This window comes from Brassica oleracea, chromosome C8 (genome assembly GCF_000695525.1).
Source record: "Brassica oleracea var. oleracea cultivar TO1000 chromosome C8, BOL, whole genome shotgun sequence".
Classification (NCBI taxonomy): Eukaryota; Viridiplantae; Streptophyta; class Magnoliopsida; order Brassicales; family Brassicaceae; genus Brassica; species Brassica oleracea.
In genome coordinates, this window is record NC_027755.1 from 40,332,759 (window position 1) to 40,346,216 (window position 13,458).

At 36.1% G+C, this 13,458-nt stretch overlaps 5 protein-coding genes across 8 annotated transcripts; 2 read left to right on the forward strand and 3 right to left on the reverse strand.

Annotated features, from left to right (window-relative positions):
* Positions 1–2,322: 2,322 nt before the first annotated feature.
* On the forward strand, positions 2,323–4,400 carry LOC106312113 (PTI1-like tyrosine-protein kinase 1). Its single transcript, XM_013749500.1, has 8 exons — positions 2,323–2,486; positions 2,682–2,788; positions 2,891–3,150; positions 3,221–3,347; positions 3,429–3,702; positions 3,776–3,908; positions 3,989–4,075; positions 4,159–4,400. Exons 2-8 carry the CDS (start codon positions 2,704–2,706, stop codon positions 4,291–4,293), a joined length of 1,101 nt encoding a protein of 366 aa, XP_013604954.1. The 5' UTR covers positions 2,323–2,486; positions 2,682–2,703; the 3' UTR covers positions 4,294–4,400.
* Positions 4,401–4,454: 54 nt separating this feature from the next.
* Positions 4,455–6,086, reverse strand: LOC106312114 (oxygen-evolving enhancer protein 2, chloroplastic). 2 transcript variants are annotated; one of them, XM_013749501.1, is made up of 4 exons: positions 5,772–6,086; positions 5,331–5,563; positions 5,187–5,237; positions 4,455–4,872 (listed from the first exon to the last, which is right to left on the reverse strand). In XM_013749501.1, exons 1-4 carry the CDS (start codon positions 6,016–6,018, stop codon positions 4,612–4,614), a joined length of 792 nt encoding a protein of 263 aa, XP_013604955.1. In that variant the 5' UTR covers positions 6,019–6,086; the 3' UTR covers positions 4,455–4,611. The 2 variants fall into 2 exon arrangements, with proteins under 2 accessions (XP_013604955.1, XP_013604956.1); XM_013749502.1 differs by having other exon boundaries at positions 4,511–4,872; positions 5,768–5,882.
* A 406-nt stretch (positions 6,087–6,492) lies between these two features.
* LOC106310777 (1-aminocyclopropane-1-carboxylate oxidase homolog 3-like) lies at positions 6,493–8,500 on the reverse strand. Its single transcript, XM_013747995.1, has 3 exons — positions 7,868–8,500; positions 6,971–7,292; positions 6,493–6,881 (listed from the first exon to the last, which is right to left on the reverse strand). Exons 1-3 carry the CDS (start codon positions 8,395–8,397, stop codon positions 6,627–6,629), a joined length of 1,107 nt encoding a protein of 368 aa, XP_013603449.1. The 5' UTR covers positions 8,398–8,500; the 3' UTR covers positions 6,493–6,626.
* Positions 8,501–10,674: 2,174 nt separating this feature from the next.
* On the forward strand, positions 10,675–12,051 carry LOC106310782. 3 transcript variants are annotated; one of them, XR_001263866.1, is made up of 5 exons: positions 10,675–10,903; positions 10,992–11,222; positions 11,309–11,386; positions 11,450–11,511; positions 11,579–12,051. XR_001263866.1 is itself a non-coding variant. In XM_013748001.1 (5 exons), exons 1-4 carry the CDS (start codon positions 10,728–10,730, stop codon positions 11,507–11,509), a joined length of 414 nt encoding a protein of 137 aa, XP_013603455.1. In that variant the 5' UTR covers positions 10,713–10,727; the 3' UTR covers positions 11,510–11,511; positions 11,579–12,051. The 3 variants fall into 3 exon arrangements, 2 of the variants coding, with proteins under 2 accessions (XP_013603455.1, XP_013603456.1); XM_013748001.1 differs by having other exon boundaries at positions 10,713–10,772; XM_013748002.1 differs by having other exon boundaries at positions 10,713–10,772; positions 11,309–11,332.
* A 51-nt stretch (positions 12,052–12,102) lies between these two features.
* Positions 12,103–13,416, reverse strand: LOC106310779 (1-aminocyclopropane-1-carboxylate oxidase homolog 3-like). Its single transcript, XM_013747997.1, has 2 exons — positions 12,778–13,416; positions 12,103–12,355 (listed from the first exon to the last, which is right to left on the reverse strand). Exons 1-2 carry the CDS (start codon positions 13,296–13,298, stop codon positions 12,199–12,201), a joined length of 678 nt encoding a protein of 225 aa, XP_013603451.1. The 5' UTR covers positions 13,299–13,416; the 3' UTR covers positions 12,103–12,198.
* Positions 13,417–13,458: the final 42 nt, after the last annotated feature.

Consider the following 13,458-nt stretch of genomic DNA (forward strand, 5'->3'; position numbering starts at 1 on the left):
CAAAAAAAACTTATGGGTTATCCTTACGTGCATAATTTTAATAATGGAGATTTTTAAAAACTTGCATCATTAAAATGTTACCTAAAACATACAGCACTAATATATAACATGCATTAATAAAACTAGAATTTGACTCACACAATTGTACATATATTATTTTTAGTTGATTAAATTTAAAAATAATTATTTATTCAAAAAATATTTAAGAAAGGCTATGTTTTTAAAAATTATATGGTATTATTTGCTCATATTTCATTTTATATTTGAAAGAGAAATGAATTTTCTTTCAAACAATATTTTTGTAAATGTATTTTTTTTAAAATAATCAATTTAAACTGTTATTATCATTGAATATAATTATTTTTGACATAATTTGAGTTTGAATTTACATCAAAACTTATCATATTTTAGGATAATTTTAATTTAAAATGTAATTTTTATATTTTTCAAACAAATTCTAAAAATATTTTTAAATATTTTGTTATAATTTTTAAAAAAATATTGAGTTGCATTTCAAATAAAAAGGTAAACATATTAAAAATATTCTAATTAAAATATGTAAAATTTAATATAGTCTTAAGGAAATGGTCAAAATAAAAAAAATTACACATAAAAAAAATCATGATTTTTGTTAACTGGGCGGATCATTATTTATATGATATCGCAAACGAAAGAAAAATTTATGTTCTTACAATTATTTAATTAACTATGTATAATCATTTTTTTATATTTTTTATATGATATCACACATTCGTAAAAAAATAGATAGTTTAAGATGCAAACAAAAAAAATATTTACTTAATGAATATAATATGAATAAATTTTACAAATACATCATTTAATAAAATAAATAATTAAAAACTGAAAATTCATATCCGCGCGATTAGGATCTAGTTAGAATTAAATTAAACTCCAAGCTACTAAAGTCAAAACACAAATCAATCAGACCCTAAACCGGAATTAGTGATGGGAATTGGTAACCAAACTTAAACTGAATTCTTTCTCCATAGCCCTTGGGCTGTGAAAGATGTAGATCGATCGCCTTTAGATAGACAACTACATAGAGGGTCTTTACAAGTCTATATATTCTTTGATTTCGTTCCCCCCCCCGTAAGATCAATATCACAACTAATGAGGTCTTAAAGTTTCACATCTAAGTAATACCCGATCCGATAGTTTACAATATAGATAGATATTTATCTATTTAACAACAACATTCTAAAAAAAGATATTAATTGATATCGGTAGTTGTCCGGTCGTACCCAAACAATAATATTCCAGAGGAAAATGCACCTAAGATCAAATATTTCAAGCCGGCTTCCGTGGAAAATTCAGACTTTCTTTTTGATGCTGCGATTACATAAAAACATAAACTTTGAGGCTCAATAGCTAAATACATGGCAATTAAATCATGAGCCGAGATCATAAAGAGCATACCGCAAGTAGGAAGTGGAATTAATACAATGAATTCAAAAGCATCAAACCTCTCTTGGTCGGAAGAATCGAAACACATCGAAATGGTACCAGCCGTACTTAATAATAGAAAGATTTGGCAGAAATATGTAAAATTGTCCCTCCTAAAAAGATTATTCCAGAATAAATGGGCAATAGTTAGGAGAGGTGCGCCAGCGGCGAGCAGAAGCAAGGTTATTAGATACCTCAGGAAAGCCCGGCCAGAACCACACGTGCAAGTTTCCCTGCATGTGGCTCGTCCGTGATAACTTCTTCGGATTTGCGTGAACTAGCAGACCGATCACTAAGTGGGGATGCTCCCTCCAGCATGAGCGAACCGATCAGGATCTAGTATTCATTATTTTCCTGATCAACAACCGAAAAATGATTCAATACAGAAAATCTCAGTAAAACTTAAAAAAAAAATGTAATGTGATTATTCCAAAAAAAAAGGTCAGGTAAAAAACACTGGTGCTAATATATAATTATCATATAAGTAGAATCCCAGCTGGGTAGAGACTTGAGTCAAATTGATTTCGTTATAAAACAATGACCATTGACCAGAAAATGCGAAGAAAGTTTTGGTAAATTCGTTGTTATTGTTTTTAGTCAGCTAATCTCCTTTATTATTCGGTGAGATAAAGTTTACATATCTGGAAATTAGGTAAGTAAAGTAAATCCAAATTAATTTAATTGTTTTTTGGCATAATTAATTCCATCGTTAAAAAAGTCATTAGAAACAAACAACTAAGCAGAAAGAGAGTGATTAAGTTGCAAAACGCCAAAGAAGAATGGATTATTCGATACACAATGAAAAACGCCAAAGCTGTTAACTTTTGCTTTTTGGCCATAAACATTCCTTAATCTCTCTTCCTTTCTTTCTCACTCGTCTCCTTCAAGCAATCCCCTCTCTCTCTCTCTCTCTCTCTCTCTCTCTCTCTCTCTCATCAACCCAGAGGCGACGATCGTACGCGACGAGCTCTCAAGAGAGATTGAGAGGGACATCGAAAGGGACGCAGAGAGAGATTAGACTGGTAACGTCTTCTCTTTATTCTTGTCTGTTTGCATCTGAAAATTGGATTTTGTTAGTCTATAGATTGATGGGTTTTGTTTCTGATTTGGTAAAGTTGTCATCTTTGAGTATTGTGTGTAAATGTTCTCAATTTTCCATAAAGGTTTGCTAATTTGCTTCTCTTTGCATTCATATTCAATTACTTAAATCTTTTCAGGAACATCTCTTATTGAACAAGTATGCGCAAGTGGATCTGTTGTACATGTCAGATACAAGACTCCAGTGAAGAGGAACACTTGAAAAGTTATCAGCAGCAATCCGATGGTATGTTGTTATCTAGATACATTTAAAGACTTAGTAGTATGTCTAAGATATTGGGTTTTTTATCTGTGCTTATTGGTGGTGAATGTCTTTATGTATATGTAGCGAATCACAAGGTTCCAAAACCAGCAGCTGTTGCTAAGCACGAGGCGGAGGTGCAGAAGGAACCTCTTCCTGTAGAGGTTCCTCCCTTGTCTTCAGATGAAGTCAAGGAAAAGACTGAAAATTTCGGATCAAAGGCCCTAATTGGAGAAGGATCTTACGGAAGAGTGTATTACGCGACACTAAACGATGGTGTAGCGGTTGCTCTGAAGAAACTTGATGTCTCACCTGAAGCTGAGTCAGATGCTGAGTTCTTGAGTCAGGTTACTAATCTTCTTCTTCTTGATTCAGCTTTCAAGTTTTTGTACTAATACTTTTGCTCTCCTCCTTTAGGTTTCAATGGTTTCTAGACTCAAGCATGAGAATCTCGTTCAACTGCTTGGCTTCTGCGTTGATGGAAGCCTCCGCGTCCTTGCGTACGAGTTTGCAACAATGGGATCGTTGCATGACATCTTACACGGTGAGGATAAGCTCTGAGACTCTCTCTTCAGTTCTCTAAGCTTAACAACCTGCCTTGTTTGACCATGTGATTGGTTAACAGGTAGGAAGGGAGTTCAAGGAGCACAGCCAGGTCCAACACTAGACTGGACAACGAGGGTGAAAATCGCGGTCGAGGCAGCTAGGGGTTTGGAGTACCTTCACGAGAAGTCTCAGCCTCCTGTAATCCATAGAGATATAAGATCCAGCAACGTTCTTCTTTTCGAAGACTACAAGGCCAAGATTGCTGATTTTAACCTCTCGAACCAAGCTCCTGACAACGCTGCTCGTCTTCACTCGACAAGAGTCTTGGGAACTTTTGGCTATCATGCTCCAGAGTAATGTTTTTTTCTTGTAACCATTGATTGGTTTCTATAAATAAGCAGCAGCTAATATATCTGAATATTGTAGATATGCAATGACTGGACAGTTGACTCAGAAGAGTGATGTGTACAGCTTTGGGGTTGTGCTTCTAGAGCTTCTGACAGGGAGGAAACCGGTTGATCACACCATGCCTCGTGGTCAGCAAAGTCTTGTGACTTGGGTGAGTTATACGCTGCTCTCCAAATATGGGACCATTACTTTTTTTCTGTAATCTGATGTTATTTATTGGCTTATGCTCAGGCAACACCAAGACTTAGTGAAGATAAAGTCAAACAATGCATTGATCCAAAGCTTAAAGCTGATTACCCTCCGAAAGCAGTTGCTAAGGTACCTCTCGTCATGCCTTACACAAGTTTATGTAATCCAAAAGTTACAAAAATAAAATAAAAATATGTTGTGGCAAAATGCAGCTTGCAGCAGTGGCAGCACTGTGTGTGCAATATGAATCTGAGTTTAGACCCAATATGAGCATAGTTGTGAAGGCTCTGCAGCCGCTCCTCAAACTTGCAGCTCCAGCTCCTCCCTCTCCAGCGCCAGAGTCTTGAAACTTTTCTTTTCATTTGCAAACTATCAGATAACTATGAAAAGATGATATTAATGCTTCATTTGATGGATGATTGATTTTGCACACAGTTTTGTTGTGCTAGAAGAATAGAGATTGTGCCATTTTGGTGTGTGTGGGAGAGATAACAAAGACTTTTGACTATTAATAATAATAATATCATTATATTGCAAATGGTACACAAGTGAAGCTTCCTAGGTAGCACCATCTAGATAGTTCTCAAAAGCTCAGTTTCATTTTCCCTTTCTTTACAAAGAGACAAATGAAGAAAGAAAAGCAGAGGATTGTTCTGTTGTGTTGCTTAAGCAACACTGAAAGAAGTGGCTGCTTTCTCAACAAACTTATTAGCTCCCTTGAACCACCTCTTGTCTCCAGCTTGTGCTTTGCAGATATACAGCTTCCCTCCATTCACTGTGGCTGTGATCAGCTGATGCTTACCACCTTCGTCTCCATCGGCTGTTCTTGTCAACACCGACAAGTAATAGTATGGTTTCCCGCCAACGTCCTGAATGTTTGTGTCCAAAATGTTTGCTGTCGCCACTGCATTGTTGTCAAAGCCTCCCTACAAGGAAACACCATATTCACAGACACTCAATACTCCAAATGCACAAAAAGGTAACAATAGTGATACAAGTGTTCTAAAAATCGATCTAGACGCCACCTACTAGGCAAATTGCACCAAAATAAAACAATTTTTCCAGATATTTTTTTTTTAAAATCGGTCTAGAGGAACAAAAAATCAGTCTAGACGCCCGACTAAATCAATAATCTCTTACAAAACGCCTAATTACTGCCTAGTGATTTTTTGAACATAATTATTCAAGGTTGGCTTAGTTATCATATTTTGTTATGAACACCTGTAAGTGGGAAGCTTACCTCAGAGGCAGTCTCACCAAAGTAAGCTTGTTTACCTAGGAGATAGTTGACCTACCAAAAAGACCCAAACATCATTAAATCTCACAATTTATTTGGTTTTTGATTTATATAAGAATCTATGTAGAGATGTCATGGAGTAAAGACCTGAGAGAGGAACTCTTCAGGGGAACCATAGTCAGTGATGGACTTCTTGTCAGTAGGAGTGACCATGACATTGAGATTGCTAGTGGCGTCAAAGTTGTCTTCGTACCTAAGGACTTGTCCTGGATACTCTACCTCTCTGCTTGGGTTCCATTTTGCTGGCACCTGCACAATGAATCCATCTCCACTGTATGCAGTGAAGTCTGTATTCTTCTTTGGCTTCCCAAACACATTTGCTGCAAAAGCCAAGAAAAAAGAAAAAACACACCACAGTTCGTTAACAAGATTCTTGAATCATTCAAATGCTTCATGATTGGTTTAATTGTTTTTTAACATCATAATTAACCATAATAAACCGGACATTCTTGAGCTATTAAACCGGTCTAAACCGTATATCATATTTGGTCTGAAAATGAAATGTTCTTTTGTTTTTTTTTAACGCACCAGCTTCACCGTAGGCGGCATCAGCGGGAGACACTTTGGAACCAACGGCGGCGGCGCCGACCAAGAGTGTGAGAGCGAGACGGCGAGAGACGGCGGAGTTATCGTCTTCATGGTGCTGTTGTGCTTTACACACTATCTGGACGGGTTTTGAGAGGGACAAGTGGCGTTGGGATGAGTTGGAAGATGATGATCGTGCGGCGGAGGAGGCTAGTGCGCTCTGGTGTAGGAAACACGCGCTGTACGCCATTTTCTCTCTCTGGTTTATGATGGAAGTGTGTTTTGACTTTTGAGGGTTGTGGAGTTTGATAATGCATGAAGGTGAGATCAAGAGTGAAGATGATTGGCTGGCTTCGGATATTACAGGATCTCTCTGTTGATGTCCAGATAAGGTTGTTGAGGTCTTGCAATGCGCCACGTGGCAGATACGTTTTGTTCTTGTTCCACGTCAAATTCAACATAAATAAACGTTCAAGCTCAAGTAGCATCAAGTAGGAATGGGATCAGAAGCAGAACTTACAGATATCTTGCTAAACACGTAATCGTAAACAACAATAACCTAAAAAAGGTGGAATGTGCATAGCACTTCTCATTGTTCCATCAGTGGAAAGCAAGTTATCCTCTAATTTGGCTCTTATACCGAACAGTATTACTTTCATATGTCTATCATGACTCAAGAGCAACGAAGATACTTTTATTTCTGCGCTTATAAAATTCTTAAGTGTAAAAAACGTATAAACTGTGATATGTTTATTTCAGCAGGCACACTTTTGATATTGTTCTCAGAGTAATTTGAATCTACAAATCTAAATATATTACATACACATCCATGTCGAATGTGTGTGGAAAAGTTGTAGTTCATATTTTAAAATGGAGCAAAGCAGAGGTTCCATCAAGTCCTTTAGCATTGTAGTAAGCAGCGTAGTCTCTAATGGTTGTCTCTCTGTACTTTGGAGGGTTTTCTTCAGACACAAGCTCTCTTATGGGTCCGTACATTCTAGGATTCGGTCTTACACCAGTAGTGAAGAAACACGCGATGGAGACTCGAGCTTGTGTGGCTCTATTTGCCAATACACGATGCTCCAAACTAATGAACTTGTCGTTTGTTACAAGCTGCATCAAAAAAAACACCAACCTTTGACAAAGAGGAAGCACATAATGAGTGCAAAAAAGAGTAAAAGGCATTGACTGTGCAAACTAGCCTGAAGAAGATCTCCTATGTTGATAACGAGTGCACCGGGTACATGAGGAACATCGTACCAATACCCTTCACGGTTGACTTGAAGACCTTCAATCTGATCTGGTAGAAGCACTGTAAGGAAAGAGTTGTCTGAATGCTGAGTTGCGCCTAAAGTTAAGTCAGGTTGTGGACAGGGTGGGTAGTAATGGTTAAGCATAAGCAAACCCTTTGAGCAATCCATCTCATTCAGATGGTTAGGTTCTAACCCTAGAGCTTCTGATAACATCTCAAAAAGAAACTCTCCCAAATTCACCACATGCTTTGTGTATTCCAACATAACATCCCTGAAACAATTCATTACATAAATAGATAACTTATCAAACACTTTTGAATTAACATTACTATTTTTTTTGACAATTTGAGGACCATGCAACATATGTATTAGGCCTTTAATTTTGAACCGAACCGAATCCGCTAAACAAACCAAACAAAAATTTTGGTTAGTTCGGATTTGGTAGGTTTTTTTAAAAAAAAAAATGGTTTTGTCAATTTTCTACTTTAAAAAAGATAAATAAATTTATAATCAAACAATATCCAAACTCAAACCGAACTAACCGAATTTAACCAAAGTTATCCAAAATTTTAATAAATTTAAACCAAAATCTAACTGAAATAAAAAAAAAATTGGTAGAGAATTTTCAAAACCAGACTAACCGAATACCGAACCAAAATTTATTTTGGGTTAATACAGCAAAATTTATGTTGAACCAAATTACTAAAAACCAAACCAACTACCGGACTAACTGAACCCAGACGCCTAACATGTACGATAGCTTTTTAAAATTTGAGAACTAAACCAAATGTTTCATCTAGATGTGTGCCTCAAAGCAGGTTAAGCAATGGAGTCATCATATCATACCTACAAATCTCTGGCAAGTCCTCTGGTTTCGGAGTATCTGGAGCTATGGTACAAGAGAAAGTGTCTCTCCAGTTAGCAGCTGGAGAGCTGAAGAGATCAAAGTTACTCAAATACATAAACTTTTTAGTGAAATCTCGCCCGTAGTATTGTTTCCTCACTTCTGGTGGTTGCTCATGAAACCCACGAACTCCATCTTTCATCCTCTCTAAAAGATCGAGAGGAACTCCATGGTTAATCAGCTGGAAGAAACCCCACTTCTCTGATGCCTCTTTAATCCCTTGAACCACGTTCTTGCGCTTAGTCTCGTCCTCGAAGACTCGTCCTCCGAGATCAAACGTTGGGATCGTTGTGAGATGTTGCAAGTCAGAGGAAAGTGGTTTAGGGTTTGATTGTTTGAGAGATGAGTGATGGAATATGCGTGGAACCTCTGAGACTCCGGCGTCTACGAGTCCTTTTACACCTGTCTTGGTCTCGTCGAAAGCTTTAAGCTCGCTGACACGATCGTATGAAGCTATCTTCATCGTCTCCATTGAACTTTGTTTATCAGATAACAGAACTATCTGGTAATAAACGTAACCGACAGGGGAAAAAAAGAAACTTTCTTCATGGGTTTTGGAGATAAGAGCAGTGGTTACAGCAAAACCATAGATCAGAGATAAGGTTTGTAAGAAGGAAGAAGACAACGGCTTGGGAGAGTACCCCCCTGGCCCACTGGCTTTAACGCAGTCTTGTTAAACAATAAGTTAATCGGTTAAGATCCGCGCCTCGCGCGAAATCAACATTATATATAAAAATTATTTTATGTATTTAATTTTTACATATTATGAAATAATAAATATATATTAAATAATTAAAAGTCAGTAACTATTAAATATATAATTAAATTGGTGCGAACATATAAATCAATTTTATTAATCCAAAAAATATTTTTTTATATTTGATAGGATATGTTATTAAATTTAAATGATACTAACATAGATAATATATTTTAGTATATTTTTAATATTAATGTCTATTAAATGATGATTTTACTCATATAGTTTTTTGATCATTTGTATCTTTTATAGAAAAAAATTTAAATTACTGATAACAAAATTTTTATTGTGGGATTAATAGTTTTAATAATTTATAATTTAAAAAAAAATAAGTTGTCAATGATCGTTCAAAACTTTTATCAAGAAAACTGATCAAAGTAAATTTTGAAAAAAATATTGTATTTTATATGTTTTCTAGTTTAATTTAAAACGATATATATATTAATCTTAATAATTAATTAAATTAGACTTTTTACTTATATAATTTTTGTAATCATTTGTATTTTCCATAACAAAAATTTTAAACCATGGATCATAAAATTTGAATGTGAGACTTTTAACAGTTTTAGTAATTTATAGTCTTTTGTAAAAATTCAAAATATAACATATACATAAAAATCTAAATTTTTATTATATGGCTATTGTGGTTGTTTAATTTATTTAATAGTTTAAAATTAAACAAATATGATAAAAGATACACTATTTTTTATCAAATCTTTATTATTCAAAATCATTAATTGACATATATATTTTAACCACATTAGACAATTCCGTAAATTTTATTTAAGGAAATAATAAAGTACATTAATGATAAATTTATTGTTAGTTTAATAAAAAGCTTATTATATAATTAGATAGACCAACATATTTCTCAAATGATTCTAAGAATCATTCTAGTGATGACATGTCGCTACAAAAAGAAGTTGTAATGCTTCTCAAATAATATATAAGGGATTACAGAGCTATACTTGTTCTTGTTCCACGTCAGATTCATCATAAATAATGGTCAAAGCATTCGGAAGCGGAACTTTACAAATATTTTGCTAACCAAGTAATCGTGAACAATAATAACCTAACAAAATGCGTTGAGATTCCTCGTGTTTTATATATTCTGCTTTACAGGCTCTTTCATTCCACTAACAAAAACCAAAAATCCGAACCAAAATTTTGAGCCAAAATAACGAACCGAAATAACCAAACTTATTTTTTACATTTTAACCGATTTAAACCGAAATCTAGCCGAATTCATAAATCTCGGTTAAGTTCACTGAATTTTTTTGAAATTGAAAAAACCGAAAACCGAACCGAACATTTTTTGGTTCAATTCGGCCAAACCAAACTATCCGAGTTCCAAACAAACCGACCCGAAAAGTCCGAACGTGCATATGCCTATGACTCGAGCAATGAATATACCCTTTTTCCAGCTTTAACGGAACTTTATAAGATTTTTAAGAGTAAAAAGCATAACTAAAGATGTTTATGAACCTCTTAACAATAATTCTCGTATTACATATAGTTTCATTTCGAATATGTTTTGAGAAAGTAGTAGCTCCCTATGTTCATATTTTAAAATGGAGCAAAGCAGAGGTTCCGTCTAGACCTTTGGCATTGACGTGAGCAGCGTAGTCTCTAATGATGATCTCTCTGTACCTTGGAGGGTTTTCTTCAGACACAAGCTCTCTTATGGGTCCGTACAACCTAGGATTCGGTCTTACACCCGTGGTGAAGAAACACGCAACCGAGACTCGAGCTCTGGTGGCTCTATTTGCTAATACACGATGCTCCAAACTAATGAACTTGTCGTTCGTTTGTGATTATGCAAACTAACTTGTAGAAAATCTCCGATGTTGATAATGAGTGCACCGGGAACATGAGGAACATCGTACCAGTGCCCTTCAAGGTTGATTTGAAGCCCTTTAATTAGTTTATATATGAAAACACGTCTCTTATTATGAACACGTGTCCCATCGTTTGCGACTCTGATCTCTTCTTCCCCGACTTCGCTCTTCTTCAATTTCTCCCGATTCGCAGCGAGAGAGAGAGAGATGGCGCCGCCGGCAACGGAGCGGTGGTGCTGGGCATTGATTAGGGTTCATCTTTTCCCATCTTTTTTTCCAATTCAGATTTTGATTTTAATCTCAAGATGCAAACGCATCAGATATAAAGAGATCATGCGATTATTGATTCTTCTTTCTTAGTCAAAATCGCCACTGCTTACGAGGTTCTTACCAATCCTTAATTTGTATCTTTTCACTCTCAAAAGGGTAGTTTTTTTAATTGTATGTTTGTTTGTAATCTTATTGCTGCAGATATTGAAAGGACTGGTGTTCGATCACGCTGCTCAGTTCTTCATTGCAGATGATTCTCGTCTTATCCAGTACGTCGATGGATGGTTAGAGAAAGGACTTGTTCGAGAGTGGAAAGGTGTTGTGGGAGAGCTTGAAGTTGGAGGCAATTTCTCGCAGTTTCCTCCTTCATGGCCTCCAAGATACATTGCTGTTCACGGCATGCGATCTCTCGCTGATTCATTGCTATTAGAGGTTGTTGTTGCAACAAAAGAAAAAGAGTCTTTTTGTTGTTTTTTTTGTGAGGTGAAGTAACTAAATACTTGTTGGTTCTGTTGCAGAGTCGATTGTCATTGCTCACAATGGTAAGAACGGAACATCTCGTGGTCAGTTTGATGTCATTATCATTGCTCACAATGGTAAGAAACTGTATTGATTCCTCTCTCTCTCTGTAGCTCAAAATGGTTCCACCTTGTGTTCAGGTAAATGTGCGAACCGTTTGCTGTCTGCATCAGGCTTGCCCCTCGTTGCTAAACAGATGAAGGTAGACAATATCTTCTAATAAACACCATGTGACTTCTTCTGATACAATCCTATTTTTTTTTGTTTAGAATTTTGATCTTAGCTCCATATGGGCGCTACTAGCAGCGTTCGATGATCCTCTTCCTACAGTGAACTTCGAAGGAGCGTTTGTGAAAGGAGTTGAATCATTGTCTTGGATGGGAAACAACTCCGCAAAGCTTGGTAACTCTAGAACACCACAAACTATTTCTGAGTTCTTTTGCTTCTGTAATACTAGTATCTACGTTGCAATATATTTTGTTATTTGTTTTTCGGCTGGCTTGTAACATGCAAGGCTTTAGTAGTTTGGGATGAACAAAGCAAAGAATATACTAGTTGTTCCTGGAAGTTCATTGGCATTGCAATTTTTTTGTTTATCTCATCAAAAGCTTCTTTGGAGCAACTCAGACTTATCATAAACCTTCCAAGTTCCACCATGATTTGGTTTCATCTCTATACTAGTCCTTTGGTTGATGTTTGAGTTGTCATAAGCAAAGACTCTAGCTTTTTGGCAATGTTTTTTTTTTTTGTGGCAATGTTCACCTTCCTCTAATTCATTTCAATTTTTCTAAGAACCTTTAAATAAAAAACTTGCAATGGAGGACATAAATGATCGGGTCTCTTAACACATATTTATTGCTTAAAAATATTAAACAATAAATAAGAGACTCTAATTGGGTATTTGGGATAATGATGTTCTAAGCAAACCCTTTGAGCAATCCATCTCATTCAGATGGTTAGGTTCTAACCCTAGAGCTTCTGATAACATCTCAAAGAGAAACTCTCCCAAATTCATCACATGCTTTGTGTATTCCAACATAACATCCCTGAAACACTTTCCATTATGTGAATAGAGCTATATAGATAAATATCAAACAAGGCTGAGTTGGAGATTTATGTGGTCATAACATTTTTGAGTTAATCTTATTGAACTTTTTTGATAATTTTGGAGATCATGCAACCTATGTATAATATAGCTTTTCAAAATTTGGGAACCAAACTGAATGTTTCATTCATCTGATGTGCCTAGGACCGTGTTGGAGTTAAAAATTTCACAATGGAAATATGAAAAAAGATTTAAATAACATATAAAAGATTTGAGTCATTTCACTTAATCCTCAATTGATTTTAACTTGGAAACCAAAAAAAAAACTTAACTTGGATCATAGCCACTTAGCGTCAATTAGTTTTAATTTAGAAGTCCAAAAAACTTAATAAACAGGTTTAGGCAACGGAGTCATCATCATACCTACAAATCTCTGGCAAGTCCTCTGGTTTCGGAGGATCTGGAGCTATGGTACCAGATAAAGTGTCTACCCAGTTAGCAGCTGGAGAGCTGAAGAGAGTGAAATTACTTGAATACCGAAACGTTCTACTGAAATCTCGCCCGTAGTATTGTTTCCTCACTTCTGGTGGTTGCTCATGAAACCCACGAACTCCCTCTTTCATCCTCTCTAAAAGATCAAGCGGAACGCCATGGTTAATCACCTGGAAGAAACCCCACTTCTCTGACGCCTCTTTAATCCCTTGAACCACGTTCTTGCGCTTAGTCTCGTCCTCGAAGACTCGTCCTCCGAGATCAAACGTTGGGATCGTCGTGAAGTCAGAGGAAAGTGGTTTAGGGTTTGATAGTGTGAGAGATGCGTGATGGAATATGCGTGGAACCTCTGAGACTCCGGCTTCTACGAGTCCTTTTACACCTGTCTTGGTCTCGTCGAAAGCTTTAAGCTCACTGACACGATCGTATGAAGCAAGCTTCGTCGTCTCCATGCTTCTTTTTTTTTTTTCTGTTTATCAAATAACAGAGGAATCTGATAACAAACGCAACCCACAAAGAAAGAAAGAAACTGTCTTCATGGGGTTTGGAGATAAGACAAGTAAGTGGTTACGGCAAAACCATAGATCAAAGATAAGGTTTGAAAGAAGGAAG